A 24124-nucleotide genomic window follows, 5' to 3' on the forward strand; every position below is an offset into this window, starting at 1 on the left:
GAATATCCAAATAACGGGGGTACTATGAGAATGTTCGTGCAGTGATCGGTGCGATAAATGCGATTATCGCCCCCGGGGCTGTATTAGGCTACGATAAATTTAAAAAACAAAGTCCAACTGGTAGCAAAGCCCAACATTTTGGTAAGCTTCCACGGGAAACTAGCCGCTATTTTAGGGATGAAACCCGGCGAGGCTTTAGGATGTTCCGCCTATCACGAAAAAGCTGATTTTACAAAGAGCGTTATTACGGATGCTCCTCACCAGGCCGATATCAACGCGGGTTTCTATACGATGTACGTTTATACCGACATTATCGAATACCAATCGGTCGGTGATTCATACGTACCCCTTTTAAGATGCGTACATATAAAGAGGGGCGACAATGATACCGTCAGTATTAGATACGACAAACCCCATTACGCACCAGTCAACAAGTCGCTCATCACGAACATCGTCATAGAATTAAAGGACGACCAAAACCGTGAAATACCATTTTCTTACGGGAAAGTTATGGTAAAACTACACTTTAGGCCTGTGAAACAATCGGCGCTTTAAAAATGGCTTATTACAACCCACGTGGGATGAATGCCGCTGATTATGTCGATTATTATCGAAATCAGGCCGGCGGTGGACTACCGGGATATGCGGGCGGTGCCGTTATGTACGAGGCCGGTCTAGGAGGTCTTTTCAGAGGTCTGTTTAGGTTGGCCATACTGTTGTTAAAAAGGGGGTTCAGCATCGCTAAACCGCACCTGAAATCGGTACAAATATAGCAAACGATGTTGTCTCAAACGTTCTGTCAAGATCCTATAACGATTTTTCTAAAGCTCAGTTCGAATAATTAATATATTCGTTTTTTTCCAATAAACGGTTATGGCTCGTAAGAGAATGTCTAAATCTCCCGGTATGAGGAGGCGTGACCGTTCTATTAAGAAAACAAGGCGTGGACCCAAGAAGGTCTCAGTCAAAAGCAGAAAGTGTAAGAAGACTACGAAACAAAAGTCTCGGCTAAGAGAACAATTTTCAAACATGGCGTTACTTCACCGCATGTCGGGAGAGTGTATTAAGTCCAAATTGGATTTGTTTACAGTCCCGCTGATGCAGAAAAACGCCTATTTAGAAGTACCACCTTTATCGGTTATATTGACTCGTCGCCTTTGGAGTTTTTTATCCCAGGAACCTGCGAAGATTACATCGACCTAAATAACACGTTGATGTTTCTACGTCTTAAAATCACAAGACCTAATGGGGGAGACATCCCAGACCCTGCAAAGGTAGCCCTAATCAACTACCCAGGAGCTACTATATTTTCACAAGTTGACATCAGTCTCGGCGACCGATTGATATCTCAGAGCTCGAGCACCTAGCCTTACCGATGTATCATCGAGAGTCTTATCAACTACAGCAAAGATGCGCTGGAATCGCTTTTCTTAGCCGGTCTGTTTTTCAAAGACACGGCGGGTCACATGGATGAAACCGACCCTGTGGGACGTAACGCCGGTCTGACCAAGAGATCGCTCTACACCACCGGGAGCGGTGTTGTGGATTTGCTGGCTCCTATTCACAAAGATGAATTCTGCCTGATGACCGGCGAGGACGTGGCCTATAAACTAAATATCGTGTCAGCATCCCTTTTCGTCAAGAAAGTGTCCGTATCGCCGTCCGTGAGACTGGCGCATGCCCAGTCCTTGCTCTCGACCACGGCCAAGTACCCCATAGATAGGGTCTGTCTAAAAAATTTCTCCTTACCCGTAGGTTCCCGCGTATCAAATCAAGAAAATTTTTTTTTGGGGACATTACCAAAATCTATCGTCCTGGCTATGGTAGATAATGACGCGTTCACCGGGTCCTACAATAAAAACCTGTTCGCGTTCAAACATTACGATTTGGAGTTCCTGGCCGTCTACGTAGACGGACAGCAATTTCCCACCAAGCCTCTCCAGCCAAACTTTGCCGCAGGAGCGGCCGTACGAGAATTTTATCAGTTGGCGACCACTACCGGAAGGCATCTTAAAAATCAGGCTCTCTCTATCAACAGGGCTGATTTTCTGAGAGGGTATTCGCTTTACGCCTTTAACCTCACGCCTGACGAAGACTGCGGTCAGCACATATCGCTCATCAAGTCCGGGAATATCCGACTCGAAGCACGTTTCAAACAACCACTGACGCATAATATTAATCTCATCGTTTACGCCGTGTTTAACAGCATCATTGAGGTGTCTTACCACAGACAGGTCCTGGTCGATTACTACTGAACAGAAATATGAACACGATACAACTCATGGCCATCATGGACAAAATTTTGTGTAACACTCAGAGTTCTTCCGAGCGATCATCTGCCTGAACGGCTGTTAAAGACCTTACCGGCACTGGCTATCGTTAATACGGACCCTTCTGAAACCGTCCGGGACAGCACTGGGTAACTTATTTAACTCAAGAGGGTTCCGGGTGTTTTTTCGATAGCTTCGGCAACGCGCCTGACAGCAATCACTTTCCAACATCCATCAAAAACTTTTTAATAACCAATACCTCCGTTGTGTTATATTCTACCAAAGCGGGTCCAGGATTTTACTTGGACGTGTGCGGTCAGCACTGTGTGTTTTCCTATATCACATAGCCAAGGGTCATGAGTATAGCCAAGTGATGAATTTGTACAGCGGCGATTATATTAAAAATGATAAAATGGTGTCGCTATTTGTGAAAAGACTTGGATCTAATGTTTGTAATGAAAAAATGTTTTCGTGTATTCATTGTGTGCAGGCGTGTATTTCATCTGTGTTGCATGATTGAATTATCCAATGTATTTGATTGATCGTAAATAAAGACTCTTAAAGCCGACATCGGTTTACAGACATTTATTTAAAAATATTGAAACGCTAGTATACACAACATTTAAAGATTACATCGCTAAAATTCTAACCACGGCCTCCGATCGATAGTCGGTGATTTGAACGCAGGTCCATCGGTCCTCAGAGCTCGTGAAATTCTCTTTTGGCATCTTTTTAGAAGGACGCGAGGGTTCCGGTGTGTATACGATATCTCCAGGCTTGCTTTTTAAAGAACTAATCGTGCTTCTAACATGATTATTCGGTACAGTAGAAAATGGTATGTTTAATTCGGCAAACGCCTGCAGAAACTCCGATCATCCTAGAGGTCTTCGGTCATCCCGGACCCGGCGCTGTAACATTTTTTAGCAGATCGAGCATGTGTGAGCCTGGCACTGCTTTACCCTTAAACACGAATTCGCCCAATTCGTTCCAAGTGCTGAGTCCTTTAGCTTTAGACATTTTGTCTAATTGTATCGACTGTTTTTCACACTTCTCGCCGGCACGTTCTTCAGAACTTCGTCTACGACGTCTTCCGAACCCCCGTCACCAATCCCGTCGGTAATGGGGAGAACATCATTAAAAAATATAAACAGATAGCTCCAATTCACAATGACAAAACTGTGACACGGTTTCCATTTAAAGAAAAAAATTAAAATTAAAAAACACTACCAAATTTAATTAATTAACTTAATTATCACCATAGACATCTTTAAGATATATGCATCAAAATGATCTAGCAGTTCACACGAGCACCACATGATTTATAATAATAAAAAAATACAATAGTCTCTCACCTCTATGCAAATCTTCTCTCAGATTTGGAATAATACAAGCGACGTTCCTTTTTTTCTTCTTCTTCAAAGGAATCCGTACGTTGTCAGAAAAACTCAGTCCTGCCTGTTCAAAACAAGCACCGCATTCATCAGTGAGGTCGATTATCTCTAGAAGAAGAAAAATAAATAATATCATATAGTTATATAGTTATCAAAAGACCATCAGACTCTAGGTTAAACAGATCCTCGACAGCGTTAGAGTTTTAACCATCACAAAGTAGCTGGTGCTTTAACAATGCCGTCAAAGTTACAATTCAAAAGATGAATATTTTACCATTTTGTGATGCTTGCTCACTCATCAGCTGCGCTGTCACTAAAAATAAACCAGAAATCATCTTCATTTAAATATTTAAAATTGTTCAACGATATCAAAATATCATAAAAGACTTAAGAGACTTACACAAATCAATCTGGCTAAAAACACTTTGTTCCCCATTTGATTCCCCTATAATAGGAAAACTATTAAAATAGTTTAAATCAATAGAGCTCTGTTGAAAATATACTAAGCTTTTAAAGAGTATTAACTATATAATTCAAACAGAGTGACATTGAATTTCGAGGAAAATAAATAGGACTTACCGATGTTGTTCTTTTTTTTTTTTTTTCAAGAAAAAAGTCACAAACCTAATCGTCAAAAATCGTCTGAAGAGTTCCAAAAGTTAGGTGAGTCTTGTGTAACTGCAGCATCTAAAAAACGTTTTATGCTATTTAAAGGCCTGTACTGCCAATTTTATTTTAGCGGTAAGCTTACACAGGAACAAGCAGTCACAATTTATCAATTTAATGGCGCTTTACACGTTGCTAGCCTCTTTAACCTTATAGAATTTTAGAAACTGATTATGTACGGTGTTTTCACATATGGAAGCGTATTTTTACGGTCTAAACAGTACACATTTCTCACGATCTCTGTTATTTTACAGATACATGGTGGAAGAGATATTTAAGATTTAGATTATATATTTAAAATACTAATAAAATATTTAAACTATGAACGTTTAATTATTTAAGTTCTACATAATATTATTTAATTTATTTAAATTTTAACTCTATTATGTGGCTAATAAATATATTACGTTTCATGTATTTAAATTAATATCACGTCTTTTTTATTAGGGCCCTGGGTAGTTCTGCATATTTTACGAAGATGTTCGTTTTTAAAAATAATTTTACTTGAATATTTAACTGTTACGGTTTGCGAATGACCAAATACGTCTGATGTGGACATGGGGGTTTATCATGGAGCACGAGCGACACCATGTGGTCACACTTTAAAATAAAGTCTCTTGCGCAAATATCATTCTTAAACCCGTTTTATTAATTTCCAGATATTAAAACACCATATTAACATATTATAACGAGATATATATCTTTTTGTTTCGTGTTAAAATTGTCATCCATGACATTTGTGGTTTAAATATTTCAAAAGTTATACAAATAATGTGTATTTTAATCAATTTAACAGATGCTGTCTCTAGTGTCCAGCTTGAGGCCACAGTGACACCTTGTGGTGCCCAAATGAAGTACAAGAAGTGTAGCCTACATGACGCGCCTGTTGATAGTGTGGGATGAATGACTTAGATGGGCGATATGACCAAAATCTTATATTACCGTTATTATTTCAGTTTCACGTGGGGGGTTGTTTCGGCTGGGAAGCCTGCAATCTGTGATCGCGTGCATTTTCTGAAGCTCGCGAAAGCGTGCAATCGCTCTCTTATGCTCGCTGTTTTTTTAGGTTTCACTTTCAAAGCATACAAGGCATGTTTCCAATATTCGGAATAGAAGGAGGTTACTGTAGAAGATCGGTCGCCTCGCGCCTCTTCCCGTGTGGACAGTCACCACATCAACTGATTATAATGGGTTCTCTTGGTGTAGACACAGCTTTAGATACGGATTAATCACACGTCTTAGGCTGGAAATATCCAGAATTAGGTCAGACAAGAGGTGCCCACGGGAACGGAGCTGGTGAAACACACACCACATGCACTGAACACACAAGCATCACGCTCATCCAAACAGCGCCTGACGTGTGCCCTCAGTTTTTTGAGCTAACTGCATTTTTTTAATGTAACCAAAAACCAAAAACAACATTGACAGCATCAGAAACAAACCTGTAAACTGATGTCCAGGGGCATTTAAAAAAAAAAAAAAAACGTATTAATGTATGCATCATGTATATGGAATGCCACGTTCTTAATTCCAATCGATAAACTCAGTTAAAATAATAAAGGGCTGTTACTAGTAAAAATCCAATCAGTGTCAACAAAAGCCTTTAGAGACATCATTACTGAAAGCATTTACACTGCAATAAACCTACAAATGCATAAAATGTTATGAAATTAATGTTTTAAATTTTGAAGGCAGAAATATGTCAATATTTATCAGTTAAATGATACGTTTAATATGAAACTAAAACAGACACTAGGTGGCGCCAAGTCACTGTCTTAACGAGTGAGTTCAATCCATTCAACTGATTCCTTCAAATAGGTTACGCTGATTACGAAAACACCACTACTTGTTGCCACGGTTCAGCTGTGGATTTGTTTCTGTGATAATTATATGTAGGCCTAAGGTGTTTTTTTAAAGAAATAAAACCTATTTTCATGATAAAATGATCAAAAAGATGGCAGGTAGGGTAGGGGACATGTTCGGCGAACACAACTTCTTATGCTGAGAGAACAACATTTATTTCTCGTGGCCATGCGTTTATTGCACGAACCTGCGTGACTATAGCAACCTTGTATATTCAGACATGAATATTATGAATAAATTAATAAAATGTTTTGAATTTAATAAAGCGCAGAATTAAGAAAATGTTATATTAACCCATACTGCACATACCATGCAGACCAATATGTAGCCTAATAGGCTATTCTTCCTTTCTTTACTATGAGTTGTAGTACTGTTAGTATTATCATCATCAGCATTATCATCATTATCATCATTATCATAGCCTATATCCAAAATAAAATTAAATAGGCAAGCCTATATGAAATAAGCATGTGGAATTTAGGTCTAATGACGCATTGTAATCCTGATGTAGTCTAAGCGATTCTGCATAAATTTTACTAAATAGGCCTATCATACATATTAACTTACTGTTGTAAATAAAATAACTCTTGTTATATGCTATATTAGTTAACAAAAGTTGCGTATGACTTTGGAAGCAAAGCAATTAATTGTGTCTGATGTTTCCAGATAATAGGCCTACCAGATAACAAATGTCTTTAAACTTTAAAGTTTAAAGCGATATATGTGCGCGCATTTTGTTTTTATGAAAAGAACATGCATAAATGAGAAAATAATGTGGGAAGAGCTAGCTTTTAAATGCAATAGGCTAAGCCACAAAAAAGATCTCAATGTGTTACTGGCGTTGACTGACTCTGCGTGCATGGAAAGCTACTTATGCAACACTGAATTACTTCAGTGAAAGCAAACAACTGTGTTAAATTTTGATGTGTAACATTAGATCTGTTATTTGGATATTAATATAGTACTGCTGCTCTCTGTGTCATGTTAATAAAGAAAAGAGGGAAATCACTGCTCTTGACCAGTGAGTGTCGGGATAGTGGTTCAAAATGTTTACTTGCCCTGCAACAAAAATATAAAATAGTGTTGTTATCGTTATTTTTGATTCCCAAATTTTAGATAACAGTTCAGTTTTACAAATCTAGATACCACAACAAAAACTACTAATAAATATAAAGTTCAAACATCAAAGTGAACAGTCAGTAAATATAAGAACAAAACACACACACACAAAAAAGAAAAAAAAAAACAGAACACAGATACAATTTAAACAGTACTTTAGGTTTTGGGATTTGTCAATGCTATCTCATGAACAGTTTGTATGTATTTTATGAGGTGGCTAATTACGAATTGTACTACCTCACTCGTAGGATACGATTTGTACAAAAACACACTCGTGTACACGATGTGTGACAATAAAGAGATTTTATTTTATTTTGATTTTATTTAATTCATGAGGTTCCTGCTGACTAACTTTCAAGACCTGATGTCCATTGATGGACATTAAATAAAAACAAAAAAAAACACCTGTGCTCTGCAACTCTGAAGGATCTTCAAAATGACTTTGAAAATTATCACTTGATAGTCTTATAATAGGTGCAAGTTGATGAGGCTACCATGAATATAAATCTGCATATAAAAGGTAAAAAGTGGTCTAGTTGGTTAGTCATCTCTTTCTTTTGTGATGCCTGTAGCTCATCAGATTAAGTTAGGAATCATATCTGCATTGTGGTTGGTTGATCAAGGACCAAGCAGTGACCGGGCATTACACATAATATAAAAACATATGATTTTATTGGTTTAAACAAAAAAAAAATCATGTGATGTCCATTACAATTGATGCATAGCCCATGTTAAATTAAAGTGAATCCGTAACACTCAGTGTGCCTATCAAAGCTTGGCGTGGGTCTAATAGGCTATAGGCAGTGTAGCCTAACTGTAAAAGCAGCGTAAGAATTTTAATTCGATTAAACCAGGGGTGGCCAAAGTCGGTCCTGGAGAGCCACATCCTTTTGTATGTAGCCTATGAATTTATCCTGGGTTTTATTTTTTCGTTCAAAAAAGCGCAGGTGCGTGAATAACCTACGTGAATGGATTTAAAAGACTTTGGGATGAGATTAATATTTTAGCTTAAATTCTTTTTACATTTTGTTTTGAATTTAAGAAAGTGCAGAAATTAGACTATATATTATATATATTATAGGCTATATATTATTATTAGCATATAACCTATTACTAGGCTATCAAAAAAAATGTATAGCCTAGGCCTAGCCTATGTTAAATTCCTGTACAGAGAACCCGTAAAATTCCGTAATTTAATTAAAGAAAGAAAGAAAGAAAGAAAGAAAGAAAGAAATGATCACTAAATTGATTTAAAAACCTGGATGGATGGGAAAGATAGTAATGTTTTTGTTTTTTTCTAGGCATGTTACATGTCTTATTTTTAAATGTATTGATTATAACAAGGTTCATAAATGTTGTCTGTGGACTGTAGCCTATATATCTGCAACATATCACGCACTAATGTACAGGTAGGTTAATATAATATTTTCTTAATTCTGCGCTTTATTAAATTCAAAAATTTTATTAATGTATTCGTAAATCCATTTCTGAATATCCAAGGTTACTATGGTTACGCAGGTTCGTTTGCACATAAAATTCGTGGCCACGAGAAAAATATATTGTTTCCTCAAAATGATAAAGAACATAGGCTATTGCAGGTTAGACACCCAGTAAGTCATTGTTTAGAAAAATAATGTAGAAACTAGATTAATAAATGTAGGAACTAGAAAATATTTATAAACACGCTACCGAGGCTTCTGGAGTCGTTTTGTGAGAAAATTTTACTTCCGCATCTGAAAAAAAGCCAAAAAACGGAAGTGATCCCAGAAATAACAATCCAGTAGGTGGCGATATGAATCGCATATGAATACCAATAAACCAAATAAGAAGATGAGTGCACGTTTTCCCCCAAAAGCACATCTTGCAGCTCGGGCCTCGAGGACCTGAAGACCAGAATTATTGCGGGGCGACGTGTGTCTGAGCTGCTTAGAGAGGCAGCTGATAAACTTGAAGAAATGGAGCACCGTGAGGAAGACCTGAAAATCATTGTGTATATTCATTTTATCAAATATATATATATATATATATATATATATATATAATCCAGACTCATCTCTGTATGTCTCCAAGAAGATAGATTGTGGATTAAATGTGTAAGCAGTGAATAATAGATTTTATAGGATTTGTAAAAATGTTTGCAAAAAGTAATTTTATGATTTTTCCAAGTCATCATTCTACAGCATTATAAGCCATGAACCAAGCAAATAAATTACTAGGTGAATCATAACAAAATACATTTTAATTTCAATTTATATATCAAAATAATACATTTTAAGTTAATCGCAAAATATGCATACATATATATATATTTTGACTACATAGGGAGAGCGACTTGCGTCATTGTCAGTGCTTTCTGTGAGTGGGCGGAACTAATAGCTTGGCTCATTTTGGTCTTTTCAAATATATGATTGGTAGACCTTTAAAGCCATAGCAGAATTGTTGTGCATCTTCGAGCAACACAGAGGTGTTTAGTTTCTGAATGAATCCGCGTTTTGAACGAATAGTGTGAATCAATGATTCAAAGGCCAATTAATATTTACTTAATTCCTGAATGAATCAGCCATTTGAATAAATCAAATGACTCGTAAAGATATTTACCGCCACCTGCTGGCAGAATTAGTTTCTTATTTAGAATATAATTTAATACAAAATTAAATTAAATAAAACTAATTAATAATAATAATAATAATCATCATAATAAAAACTTTAAAGGGATAGTTCACCCAAAATAAATAAATAAATAAATTCTGTCATCATTTACTCAAACCTGAAAGACTTACTTTCTTTTTTGGAACATAAAAGAAGGTATTTTGAAGACTGTTGGTAACAAAGCTGTTTTGGTTACCAATGACTTTCATTGTATGAACAAAAATACTGAGATGCAGTGTTGCCAGACATACCATAATTATCGTATTTGTACCATAATATTGACCTCTGTACGATCAATACTACCATAATGTACGATAATTTCAGAATTTTGTGACACCAAATGATAGTCGTTGTAATCATAGGGCTTCTATACTCATTGATCTAGCTGTGTGGATCCTACGTCAACCTTCATGATTGGGTTAGGGTTAGAATTCTCACAATTCATGATTGTGAGGAGACTTGAACGTGCTGTTACGCATGTCTTTCATCTCATCTCACATCTTCTTGACCAATCATCGTGGAGATTGACTCTCTCTCACGTTCCTGCCGCACTTAGGTCAGTTGTTTCAAAGCTGAGGTCGATAGTTTAGCAATAAAGTATAGAAAATGAGTGCTGAAAAGGATAAATAGCTGTAACATCTAGATAAATAGCTGTATTCTGAATGCTGGACTCGTGTTTGATAATTTTCTTCCAAATACGATAATATTGAGCTTCTGGTAGATTTCCAATCTGGCAACACTGCTGAGATGTTTCTCAAATTATCTTATTTTATGTTCCATAGTTTATGTTAGGCCGTTGTAGCCTAAAGTTCTGTGCAATAAATTTTATGTTGAATCAAATCAAATATTTCTAAAGCTACAATTTGTAATGTCTACTTGATACTTTCATATTAAACAGCTTTAAATAATCTTTTGTGGGTATTTTCACAGTCAAATTTATTTTGCGATTAATTACAATTAATTAGATTAATTAATCAAAACATCTTGCAATTAATTAGATTTAAAAATATATATATTATTGACTGTCAGCCCTAATATATATATATATATATATATATAAATAACTCCGCTGTGGTTAACAGCTTAACTGGCATTTAATTTACATGTATTGGAACATAGTAATAGCATTGTTGTCTGTTTGCTGAACTGGAAACAGCAACAATTGCTTAAACGTACATTAAAAGTTAAATTTTACACTTGTTGCATGACAGTGATTAGGCTATATTATTATATATCCCAGTTACCTTTACAAGTAGTAGGTCAGTAGAGTGTTGAAGTGATGTGGTAAACTTTACATCTGAATTACCAATTTTTTTTTCATTTAAATTATAATTTGTATACTTGATTTGTTTTTTTTTTTGTTTTTTTAAAAAACTCAGTATTGCTATTTTTTGAACGGTTTAAAATGTCTTCTATTCTAGACACAAAATACTACATGTTACTAATACACGCTGATCATTTATGCCAGGGTCAACAGCAAATTCATCTGGCTCTTCAGCCACCATTCCATCTGCCACTCCATCAACTTCTTCATCTGGCTCTGTTCGGGGTGCATCAGGCACACATCCTGTCGAAGGTAGAGGAATACACAATTTTTTTTTTTTTTTTGAATGTGTTTGTATGTACAGTTTAAACAGCTGTATATGTGCTGGTTTAGAATATTGCGAAACATTGCTGTCTTGTGTTATTCAATTATTTTTTTCACCCTTACCAGCTGAGGTTTCCAGGTTATTTGCTGCATATAACAATCAAAGCAGGACAAGGCGACCAGCAAGAAACACACATACACTTTCCACTTACACACACACATTTTGTTGCCTTGGGCGGAAAGATGCAAGTACTGTCCCAAGTAGGGTTGGCAAAGACCAACTCCAAAGATTGGGGTTGGGTGACAAGCGCCTAGTCTTTCGAGGTATGTCTTTTGACTAAAAAGTAGTCACTGCTGGGATATGTGATTTTGACAGATCATTGTCTGACTGTAATGTGAAAAACAAATATAAAACTAAGTTGACTTTGTCTTTACTTTACAGGTAATCAAGACAGTTCAGCAGATTTTATGGACTTCATTCTTTCTACCTATCCAGAGATGAGAGATGCAGGTGGTTTTGAGTTGCTGAAAATTTCAGGAACCACACATAACCGCAATCTCTCCTTAATCCCATGCCCTAATCAGGGTTACAGTGTGAGATATCTGAAAGATCCTGCTGTCTTTATAAATAATTCTACAATTTACATTCGCCCACTGCAAAGGAATTTGAATATGGAGAATGTAAGACTGCATTTCCTTTTTTACTTTTGGGTGATTTACTGTATTATGTATATCAGGGATGGGTAGCTTCGGTCCTTAAGGGCCATTGTCCTGCAGAGTTTTGCTCCAAACCCAGTCAAACACAACTGAACATGGTAATTAGTGTCTTTAGCATTACTATAAAGCTGCAGGCATGCAAGTTTTTTATCAGGGATAGAGATAAACTCTGCAGGACAGTGGCCCTTCAGGACCACAGTTGTCTGTCCTTGATATAAGCACACATAAATGCTTCAAAGTATATAACACAGTGGTTCTCAACATTTTTGTCTCAAAGGTCACCCTGTGTCACTAAGATATTTCCTTTGGTATTAAATCATTTTTAGTCATCCAGTGTCTCCCTTGCAAGTTTGCTTAGGCCCACCATGTGGACCCTACAGATCTGCTTGAGAACCACTGATGCTGAATGCTGTTAAGTGATAACTGTTATAATAATGATTCATTTAGAGTAAATTGAGAAATTTGTTTTAATTGGGTCTTGTAAAAGTTGAATCAACTTTTTTTTAAATGCATTTTTGAAATGTCTTTATTTTAAATAGGTGTTGAATGATGAACCAGTAGACGCTCAACCTGGACCCTCTACAGAATGTCTGATTTGTGGAGAAAAATTTCCTTTCTCACAAATCAGATCACATAGTGACGCATGTTCAAGGTAATACTCAAAATCTAAAGATGTAATTGTCATATTAAGGGTATGTTAACATTGCTGCTACATGATAGGATATATTTTACTATTTCCATATAGTGTTCTTCTTATGGTCCAAAATTATAAAAAGTGAGCAAATCTATGTGTATCACAAGAAATAGCCACCGATTTTGAACATGATTGTCTTGTAGTATAGTACTTTAGCAAAACTTAAGCATTTGATAGAGGAAGAAATAAGTTTCTTCCATTTTCCAGTTTTATTCCACTAAAATAAATGGAGAGCGGATGATCAATCTAACATTTCATTGCAAACCAAGTAATGTTGTAGTTAAGAAATAATTAGTTTGGCAAAGCATGTTTTCATTAATGTCCTTTGGAAAGAGTTAGGCTAATTTTGCACCTTGGGTGTACCCTATAATCGCATAGACCTACTTATAAGAAATGAACATGTTTGAAATGTGTTAGTAATTTAGGTATTACTACTTTAAAGTAATAGGGTAGTATGGCAGGTGTCATTTACATAATTTTGCCTAATGTTTGAATTTTAAGTAACAACAAATTTTTTTTTAAGGCAGTCACAGGGTGAAATTGAAATGCAAAATGAGGATGCAGCAGTGCCTACAACAAGTACGACATGTGCCTCCACCTCACAGGATCAAGTTATTAATTTGGACAATCAGGAGGCAGGCACAGATCAGGATTTGTTCAGTAAGGTTTCATTACATTGATTTAAAGGTGCTATATGTATTTTAACTGTATTAAAGCATAAAATTACTATGACATGTTAGCAGAGATTTAGGAAACATGCTAAGTTTAAATACATTTGTCTGAAATTATACTACATACAGTTGTTCTACTGCAAAATGTCTCTGCAATCTGGCCGGTACTGTTTTTGGTTTGGTCTGTGTGATCCCGCCCACTGACAATTTAGCCAATAGTATTTAAAGACCCCAGATTGCCGAAACTGTCTTCCTCCAAAAAACAACCCTACAGGTCGTTTGTGCAATTACCTTATTATGACCTATATTTATGTTTTAAAGTTAAGTGCCCTCTACCTGGCGTAAAAATAATGACAGTGTCGTCTTGCATCTGTCGCCATAAAATGACATATTACCAATTACTATATATTACCAATAAAAATGCATGTTCATTTAAATGCAGTGTGACATGATTGCATATCATAGCCCAGGACATACCAAGCCAACGGTTGGCTGTCTGGGGAGTTTTTGATAGTCGGCCAACAAATTTTTTTCAGTGTGTTCCACACCTTCGGCTGAAGTTGGTCCTCGTCTGCTTTTTTTTGGCCGATTCAACATGTCAGAGCTCATTGGTCAGTCGGGCCATCTGATTATTCTGATTGGCTGTTCAGCTGGTGAACCAGTGCACGAGAAAAAAAAAAATTCTTACGCAGGTGCAGAATAGGCATGCTACTTGGCCTTTGGGTGGCCTTTGACGTGAGCTGACCCCATAGTCTGCTTTCGTCACCACTAGTTCATCATTGTCAGTTTGGTATGTTCCGGGCTATAATGCAATACTCCAATATCAATTGAGATACTCAAATCCCAAAAAATTATGCAGATAAAAGGGTACAATGCATTAGTATGAAAGTGTCCTGTTGTCGATAGGGGATCAAACATACTAAACACTCCTAAGGGTCATATTTCAGAGAAGTGACAAACGACCTATACTGGCGTATTGGTTGGAAGACATGTTGGATAGCCAGTTTGTGGAAAACAAAGTGTGTTGCTGCCATGGAAGCCAACAAAGAAAGTGGTCAGAGATTGCAGACTCTACCTGACCTAAAAAGCCTTGGCATTCGTGCACATAGCTTCTTTACCAAAGGCAGAGTAAAACACGGATACATATCACAGTGTAAGGCTCATTGCTTACCACTGTCAATTGCACGTATTCTTGTTGCATGTCCTCAGTCTGGCAATGTGAAAGTTTCATGTCTGAAGATAAAGAATCTGGGGAACAACTATCTAATAATTTGAACTTGGACTACAGCATATATTTTAACTGCTAGCTGTCAATCTTACATATTGCACTTTTAAGACCTCACATACATAACATTTAACACTTGTTATTGCTACATGTAATGCTACAGGCTTTTTCCTTATCAACAGATAATTCTCCCACTGCTTGTGTCTTGGGGAAATTAGATTTCACTGTCAAGGGTAAGCAAATCATGAAGATTGAATAACTTAACAGTTAAGCCTTGTTGGACTCGATTTATTATGTGTTAGTGATGTATTTGCATTTCAAAATGGATTATTTATTCAATGTGTATTTAAATACAATATTAACATTCATTGTTTTCTTTAAGCTTGGGTTACAGAACCAAATCCAGACAAGTCAGCTCAACTGTATGTAGAGTCAGCACTTGAGGAAAAAAACAACAACGAAAGTCTGAACTTCAACCTGAATCTAAGAGAATCTTTGGAAGACAGAAACAGGGCCAGCATTCATTTCTACAAAAAGCCAAAGGTGGAGTGGGCTGATTGGTAATAATAACAAATTCTTCAAACATAATAAATAGTTCTTATCAGTTACTTTCTCTAATTGTATTATTATTGTTCCAATGCAAGACTCTTTTTTTTTTTTTTTTTAGTTTGTGTGTATAAATGTATTTGTTATTGAAAGGTGATTGTGCGATTGGCGATGGTGTCAACAGGCATGTTATGTAATTTTTAATTTTCTGTTCTGTAATTTATATCTCCACTGTGTGTGTGTGTGTGTGTACTTTGTTTATTTATGTGTCTATTTATTTATGTTAAGGTACTGCGAAGAACAACTCTGCAGGTTAAACAAATGAGGAGGGGTTTGAAAGACACCGGGGTCTGGGATTTTTTTTTAGCTCCAGGCCAGATGGCATCCCATTCTTGTTCCCTAGGACCAGTGATACAGTGTTAACACCACAGGTAATCCTAATATGCTAGTCAAACTAAAGCGTCATTACTAGAAAGTAATATTTAAAAGGTAAACATGTAAATATTTAATGTGTAATTATAAATAGTTTATTATATATACATATATACAGTATATATGTGTGTGTGTGGGTATACTTGTATAAATGTTCTAGGGCTGTCAGATCGATTAATTGTTTATCAAATTGAAAGTTCATCAAAATTGCATCTAAAATAAATCTCAAAAATTGATTGCAGAGAGAGACGCTGTCAGAGAGTCATTGTCACCGTCGTCACCAGCAATCACCAGATCACAGTGACCTGTGTTCTAATCACCTGCACCTGCTCACCCTCATCAGCACTCCCATAAAGCACCCACGCTCTCTGACATTCATCGTCCGGTCTCCGGTTCACATGCGGAACAGTAACCTGCCTCTCCTCCACACTAACCTTTATGTGTTTACTCTCCAGCTACTCGGCAGTGATTCTCCCGTGTCTCTCCAGCGATTCCCGCGACAGACTCCTTAGCCCTTTGGATATCCATCGGAATACTATCAGGTACCCGAAGACCCAGTTATTCCCCTATTGGACTGCTCTCACTCTACACTCACGCTCATCATTATCATTATCGAACTGTCTGACAATAAACATCTCTGTTCACTTCTCACTCTTGGTTCACGTCTCTGTTTGTGACAGAAGACCGGACCAACACCGTCACCAGCATGGATCCCCGGCCCTCTTCAACCTCTGAGATCCTGGAGGAGCTGGTCAACACTCTGCGGGCCTCATTACTTCCACCACCAGCGCCCCAATCTGCCTCTGCCAGTCCCATGGCACTGCCTGCTTCCTATGTGGGTGATTCGGCTGAGTGTGGCGGCTTTTTACATCAGTTGTCTCTCTATTTGGAAATGCAACCACAAAAGTTTCCCACCGAGCGCTCCAAGGTAGCTTTTTTAATTTCCCTTCTCTCCGGGAGAGCATTAACTTGCCTTGGAAAGCTGCTAGGACGTGGGCATGTCAAGTATGAAGCTCCGTCGATGAAGATCAAGATCGGAGTTCTACATGAGGAGGAGATTAAGTTTCTGGTACTGGAGGGCTCCACCGTGGACATCATCCTGGGACACCCCTGGCTTATACTCCATTCTCCGGAAATCAGATGGGATTCAAGTGAGGTAACTCATTCGCTGGAGCGAATGGTGCCATCAACATTGTCTCAAGGAAGTTCCACGACCTCCTCTCAAGTCCTCCGAGCTTCAAGTCGGATTGAAAGTCCAGACTCCGATGAAGTTCCCGTAATCCCATCTGATTATAAGGCATTCCAGGGTGTCTTCAGTTAGCAGGCAGACACGCAGTTACCACCACATCGGCCATGGGACTGTGCCATAGATCTGCTGCCTGGGTACAAACTCCCCAAGGGTAGAGTATATCCATTGTCCATCCCGGAGCGCAAGGCTATGGAGGAATACATGCAGGAGGCTCTTAAACAGGGATATATCCGGCCATCCAGTTCTCCAGCGGCATCAAGCTTCTTCTTCGTGGGTAAGAAGGACGGGGGCTTGCGGCCATGCATTGATTACCGTGCCCTCAATTCTCAAACCGTCAAGCTCCCCTATCCACTTCCCCTGGTCCCGGCCGCCCTCGAGGAACTCCGTGGGGCCCGCATCTTCACGAAGCTGGACCGGCGCAGCGCTTATAACCTCGTTCGGATCAGGAAAGGAGACGAGTGGAAAGCAGCCTTCATTACCCCTTCCGGCCACTACGAATACTTGGTGATGCCGTATGGCCTTGCCAACGCCCCTTCTGTGTTCCAAGGCTTTATGAACGAGGTGTTCCGGGAGTTCTTATATCACTTCGTCATAGTTTACATTGATGATATCCTGATATACTCCCGGAACCTGGCCGACCATCGCCATCACGTTGCGCAGGTCCTAAAGAAGCTCAGACAACACCATCTCTACCTCAAATTAGAAAAGTGCGAGTTCCATCGCCCCACGGTGCAGTTCCTCGGATACATCATCGGCAAGGAGGGAATCCAGATGGACCAGGCGAAGGTAACAGCCGTCTCCAACTGGCCCATACCTCAAACTGTCAAAGAGCTCCAAAGATTCTTGGGATTTGCCAACTTCTATCGCCGTTTCATAAAAAAACTTCAGCATGCTCACAGCACCACTCACCACCCTGCTCCGAGGAAAGCCCAAGTCCCTGTCCTTTGACTCCAGTGCCCACGAAGCCTTTGAAGAACTTAACCCTCTGGGGTCTGAGGGTGTTTTGGGGCCCCGGAGAAGTTTTGACATGCCCTGACATTTGTGCTTTTTTCAGTTGCTTATAAATATTTTAATGTCTAAAGTCTAAAAACACTGTATTCAGCACAAACTGGGCTACAATAATATGTGAGCAGCATGTACGTACATGATTGTGTTTTTGAGAAAACAACGTTTATGCGTGGTTTGAAAAAAACTAAAATTTTAAAGTAACTGAAATAAGGCCATAAAACACATACAGAACATTTGTTCACAAGACTTTTGAGAACTGGATCTTGTAGCCTAGAATATTTGCTCATACTCATTCACTCATTCAGAGAAAACAATATATTGATTTAAATTTTCTAAGTCACTTTTTGAGTGGAAAGGCTCTATGCGAGAGGGCGTGACTCACACCTGAGAAGACAAAGGCCCTCATAATGAGCTCCATAATGAGCCATTCAGTCAGGTGTGTGACTGAGAGAGAAGAGTTACAAGAAAGAATGTGAGGAAAAAAGAAATGTGTATACATATAACTATCACATAAAATAACTTGAGATTCACTTGCGAGTACAGTTAAACAGTTTATTAGGAACAAACAAACAAATAAACAACAAGACAAGTCAAGACATTGTGGGTGCAATATCCAAAATATCCAAAACAGTGGCAGGAAACTGGAACCCAGGAAAACGGGAGACAGCAGAAACTGCATGAGAAAACACAAAACAGACGTGAGCAACACAATGAACGGACAAAGCAAACATGGTGACAATACATACACTACCAGTCAAATTATTTAAACAGTAAGATTTGTAATGTGTTCTTTTTTAAGAAGTGTCTTCAGCTCATTTATTTGATACAAAGAACAGCAAAAACAGTACATTATATTTATTATAATATACTGTATAGGCCTACATATTGTTACCATTCAAAATAAATAAAGCAACCCCCCACTAAAATTACTAAATAAATTAGTGAGCATGTTGATAGGCTTATCAGGAGCAACTATATTATTACATTAGCAATCACCAATATTGCCCACGTGATTTTATAACATAGATGCACACATGCTTTGCATGTATTATCATACAATACAAAAACAACATTTTATAACTGAGAAACTAAATTATTATTATTAAGCTTATTATAAACATGTCTGAGCAGGTATTTGCAAACAGAGTAGGCTACTTCACAGTAAAGATTGGTCTAAACTTTCTTAGACATTACTTTTAGATCATTGTTTATAGAACATATAACTATCCTCACGTCGTGCAACATTTAAATGCAATGAAAGGTTGCCTATCATATTTCAAAATGTTTCACTCGATTTCACACATTTTATTCTGGAGTTATAGTTTGGGAAAAGTTCACCTAGTAAATGCCTTCAACTTTGTCACAACAACACATTATTGAATGCCAATAAGAAACATTACTTACTCGGTATAAAGTATCTCCTCCTCTGCCGGCTCCAGCTGCGCTCTGTGAGATAAACAAAGCTTTTTCCTCTCAGCGCGTCTTCAGGCGGTAAATACAACTCTTTTTCCTCTCAGCGTGTTCTTCCAAAACTGAAAAGTATCCGAGATGAATGCGTTGCTTTGTTTACGGTGGTGTGGGCGTTTACATGCCGCGTTTCTCACGTGGAGATTTGTAATAACAATAGCACGAGCAGCACGTGGGCGTAACCTAATTAGAGATAATGAGACCAGACGGAAAAACTGGACATGTCCTTGGTTTCATACGGATTACTTTATCAGAGAATATTTGTTTTCGGTAAGACTTACTTCATTTAACAGTAGACATGTCACGCTTTCTATAGATATATTTATCATGTCTCTGTGTGAAGTATTTGCTGAGTTACAGTTCATTTTAGTGACGTGTTTCAAAAAGCACTTCGTGGAGATGGAGAAGACCGAGAGCGCACCCTGTTTGTTTTCTTTATTCTTCAAAAGCACAAAGTTTAGTTGTTATTATGAGTGTATACAAATAAAAGTAGACCCCTTACAGATTCGAATGGTGTATTTCTCTTATATGTACGATCAAAAATGGCAGAGTAATTCAAGCTCATTTTAGGCTTATCAGGAAAATCTGCCTCAAAACGCGTATACGCGTTTGTCGACCCCAGAGGATTAAGATCGCCTTCAGTACGGCCCCCATCCTCCGCCATCCCAACCCGGATCTGCCATTTATTGTGGAAGTGGATGCCTCCACCACCGGAGTTGGGGCCGTCCTGTCACAGCAACATGGTGAGCCTCCCAGCCTCCAGCCTTGCGCTTACTACTTGAAGAAACTGACCCCAGCAGAGCAGAACTATGACATCGGCAACAGGGAGCTACTGGCCATCAAGTTAGCCCTTGAGGAGTGGCGGCATTGGCTGGAGGGAGCCAACCATCCCTTCACTGTCATTACAGACCATAAGAATCTCCAATACATCCGTGAAGCCAGACGACTCAACCCCCGACAAGCCCGATGGGCCTTATTCTTCACTAGGTTCCATTTCACCATCACCTACCGTCCTGGAAATCGCAATAATAAGGCTGATGCCCTCTCCCGTCTTCACTCACCCGACTCGCCCTCAGATCCGGAACCCATTCTCCCTCCAGCCTTAATTGTTAACCCCATTGTCTGGGATATTGATGACGACATCAGAGCCGCCACCCTCACTGAGCCTGCTCCGCTGGGAGGCCCAGAAGGGAAAACATTTGTCCCTACTTCCCTTCGGCAAACCCTTCTGGGCTCAGTGCACTCTGTACCGGGCTCTGGACACCCAGGCAGACAACGGACCCTCTCGCTCCTCCAAGCTCGGTACTGGTTGCCCAGTATGTCCCGTGACGTCACCAGGTACGGCCGCAGTTGCTCAGTCTGTGCCATGTCTTCCACTCCCCGACAACTACCTGTTGGCAAGCTCATTCCTCTCCCCGTTCCACGTAGACCTTGGTCCCACATTGGAATTGATTTTGTATCCGATCTGCCTGACTCCAATGGGAACACCTGTATCCTCCTAGTAGTTGACCGATTTTCCAAGGGATGCAGGCTTATTCCTCTCCCCGGCTTGCCCACTGCTATGGAAACAGCAGAACACCTGTTCCACAATGTCTTCCGGAATTACGGGATACCTGAAGACATTGTGTCCGACCGTGGGCCTCAATTCATCTCCCACGTATGGAAAGCATTCTTCCGCCTATTGGGAGTTACAGTGAGTCTATCCTCAGGTTATCATCCCCAGACTAACGGCCAGACTGAGTGGAAGATCCAAGAACTCGGACGGTACCTCTGGGCATACTGTCAAGAAGATCAGTACAGCTGGAGCCGTTTCCTCCCGTGGGCCGAGTATGCACAAAATTCCCTCTGGCAGAACACCACCGGCCTAACACCGTTCCAATGCATACTCGGTTACCAACCACCGCTCTTCCCGTGGACAGGAGAGCCATCAGAGGTTCCAGCTGTAGACCACTGGTTCCGGGTGAGCGAGAGAGTGTGGGACTCAGCACACATCCACCTGCAATGGGCAGTGCGGAGACATAAGGCCTTTGCAGACGCCCGCCACAATCCCACTCCCATTTACCACCCTGGGGATCGGGTATGGCTCTCCACCTGAGATCTGCGACTCCGCCTGCCTTGTAAAAAGCTGAGTCCCCGCTACATAGGTCCGTTCAAGATCCAGAGGCAGATCAACGAGATCTCGTACCAGCTCCAACTCCCCCCCAGGTATCGAATTCACCCCACATTCCACGTGTCATTACTAAAACCTTGTTCTTCTCTCACCCCAGACCCACACGAGCCGGACGAGCCTCCTCCTCCAGAAATCCTTGAACAGCCTTCCATCTACCAGGTCCACGAGATTATTGATTCACGGCGACTGGGAGGCCGACTGGAATACCTTGTGGACTGGGAAGGCTATGGACCGGAGGAACGATCCTGGGTGGCCCGGGACGACATCCTTGACCCCCTGTTACTACAAGAATTCCATCGCGATCATCCCGATCGTCCCGCACCCAGAGGTCGAGGTCGCCCCCGTCGCCGTGTAAGGGCGTCAGGAGCCGCCCCTGGAGGGGGGGGTAGTGTCAGAGAGTCATTGTCACCGTCGTCACCAGCAATCACCAGATCACAGTCACCTGTGTTCTAATCACCTGCACCTGCTCGCCCTCATCAGCACTCCCATAAAGCACCCACACTCTCTGACATTCATCGTCCGGTCTACGGTTCACATGTGGAACAGTAACCTGCCTCTCCTCCACACTAACCTTTATGTGTTTACTCTCCAGCTACTCGGCAGTGATTCTCCCGTGTCTCTCCAGCGATTCCCGCGACAGACTCCTTAGCCCTTTGGATATCCATCGGAATACTATCAGCTACCCGAAGACCCAGTTATTCCCCTATTGGACTGCTCTCACTCTACACTCACGCTCATTATTATCATTATCGCACTGTCTGACAATAAACATCTCTGTTCACTTCTCACTCTTGGTTCACGCCCCTGTTTTTGACAGACGCAATGCATACTGAAAATCTCAGAATCGATCCATAAACATTGGACAATCACAATGCATCGATTTGTTGTCCCAGCCCTAATATATAAAAGTCTGTAAATATTTTTTATGTTTTTTACATTGGTCTCTTATGCATTTTTAAAAAAATCAAAAACAGAAAAAAATACTAACAGAGTGAAATACTATTATAATTTAAAGCTGCAGTCCGTAACTTTTTTGGGTTAAAAATGACCCAAAATCAATATTTGAGCAAATACATAACCAGCCAGTGTTCAAAACTATCGCCTCACTTTAGCCGGATTCAGTGCCACATGATCCTTCAGAAATCATTCTAATATGCTGATTTATTATCAGTGTTGGAAACAGTTGTGCTGCTTAATATTTTTTATAACCTGTGATACATTCAGGATTCTTTGTTATATAGAAACTTAAAAAGAACAGCATTTATTCAAATTGGCAATCTTTTGTAACTATATGCACTACTGTTCGAATTTTTTAATTGTATTAATTTATAGGAATTCAGGGAACTAGCCACCAGTTCCCTGAGAACTAATTTCCCTGGGCCATTTTCCTGATTGCAAATTGGGTCTCCATTATTGGACCATACGTGATCCCATTGGCATAGAGATACCTGATTAGCCATTTTACAAGTTTATACACACACATTTGCAGTAGGGGTGTGCGATATATGAACTGACTATGACAGTACTGTAATTTTTGTTTTAATGGTGCGATCTCATATTAGAGTACATCCCTCACTTTATAAAAAAACAAAACAAAAGCACTCCCAATGAGTGCACGCATGCACTGTGATGTAGTCTTAGGTTAGATTACAGCGCCTGCACATTTAAGACTGCACACTTTCACTGTTATTAGACTATTAATATGCATTTAGAATGCCCTCAAAAATCAAGATAAAGGGCAAAAATGGCCCTGTGTGACCTTTTGTATTTATATCATTTAATATAGTTCACCAATAACACAGATAGAATGCCATTTTTCTCCAACATCACATTTGTAATCAAGCTGATTTTAGACATTAGTTCCAATACTCCCAGTCTTATTAGGGCTGCAAAATATTGGAGAAAAAGAGACAAATTGTGTTTTGGTGTGATATGTATCTGAACTTTGCAATTCATTTGTGAATTACATGCATTCCAAACCAGGAGGCAGCTGGTATCGATCACAGATCAACCACAAACACTATTCTTGACATAGAAAATCCTGTGACGTGACATTATATGACAGTGTTTAAGGCTCCATAATGCTGGAGTCTTAGACCTTTTTTAATGATGTATAGTTTATTAATCCTTGTAAATATACTCAAATCTTTGAACTAACAAAGAATGTTTCAGTGGGCCGCTATCCTCCCATGGGTTAACAGGATAAACTTCTTGTGTTTTGCATGTACAATAAACAGAATAATTGAAACAAAAAGGAAAAAAATAAATAAATAAAAACACACGGAGCAAAAGATACAAAGCCTGAACCTAGCAGTGTCAGAATGCAAGTCTGATACACAAGCCTGAAGGAAGATATAGCCTTAGCAGTGCATTTTCGCAATGTTGTTTTATTCCAATAT

The 24124-nt window shown here is 39.2% G+C and overlaps 1 protein-coding gene across 7 annotated transcripts in view; it reads left to right on the forward strand.

Moving 5' to 3' along the window:
• The window catches only part of LOC131548308 (uncharacterized), a 39426-nt gene extending 16975 nt beyond the window's left edge, over nucleotides 1-22451 (forward strand). For 4 of the 7 annotated variants that reach the window (XM_058789532.1, XM_058789536.1, XM_058789531.1 and 1 more), the window contains 11 exons: nucleotides 11427-11534; nucleotides 11673-11870; nucleotides 11989-12227; nucleotides 12803-12915; nucleotides 13481-13617; nucleotides 15036-15086; nucleotides 15236-15396; nucleotides 15688-15830; nucleotides 16074-16373; nucleotides 16512-16666; nucleotides 21823-22451. In XM_058789532.1, coding sequence (XP_058645515.1) covers nucleotides 11427-11534; nucleotides 11673-11870; nucleotides 11989-12227; nucleotides 12803-12915; nucleotides 13481-13617; nucleotides 15036-15086; nucleotides 15236-15396; nucleotides 15688-15822 — 1142 coding nt within the window. In that variant the 3' untranslated portion in view covers nucleotides 15823-15830; nucleotides 16074-16373; nucleotides 16512-16666; nucleotides 21823-22451. Of the gene's footprint in view, nucleotides 1-11426; nucleotides 11535-11672; nucleotides 11871-11988; nucleotides 12228-12802; nucleotides 12916-13480; nucleotides 13618-15035; nucleotides 15087-15235; nucleotides 15414-15687; nucleotides 15831-16073; nucleotides 16374-16511; nucleotides 16667-21822 lie in introns of all 7 variants that reach the window. The other 3 variants (XM_058789537.1, XM_058789535.1, XM_058789534.1) reach the window with 3 other exon arrangements.
• The last annotated feature ends 1673 nt before the right edge of the window (nucleotides 22452-24124 follow it).

This window comes from Onychostoma macrolepis, chromosome 10 (assembly GCF_012432095.1).
Source record: "Onychostoma macrolepis isolate SWU-2019 chromosome 10, ASM1243209v1, whole genome shotgun sequence".
NCBI classification, from domain to species: Eukaryota; Metazoa; Chordata; class Actinopteri; order Cypriniformes; family Cyprinidae; genus Onychostoma; species Onychostoma macrolepis.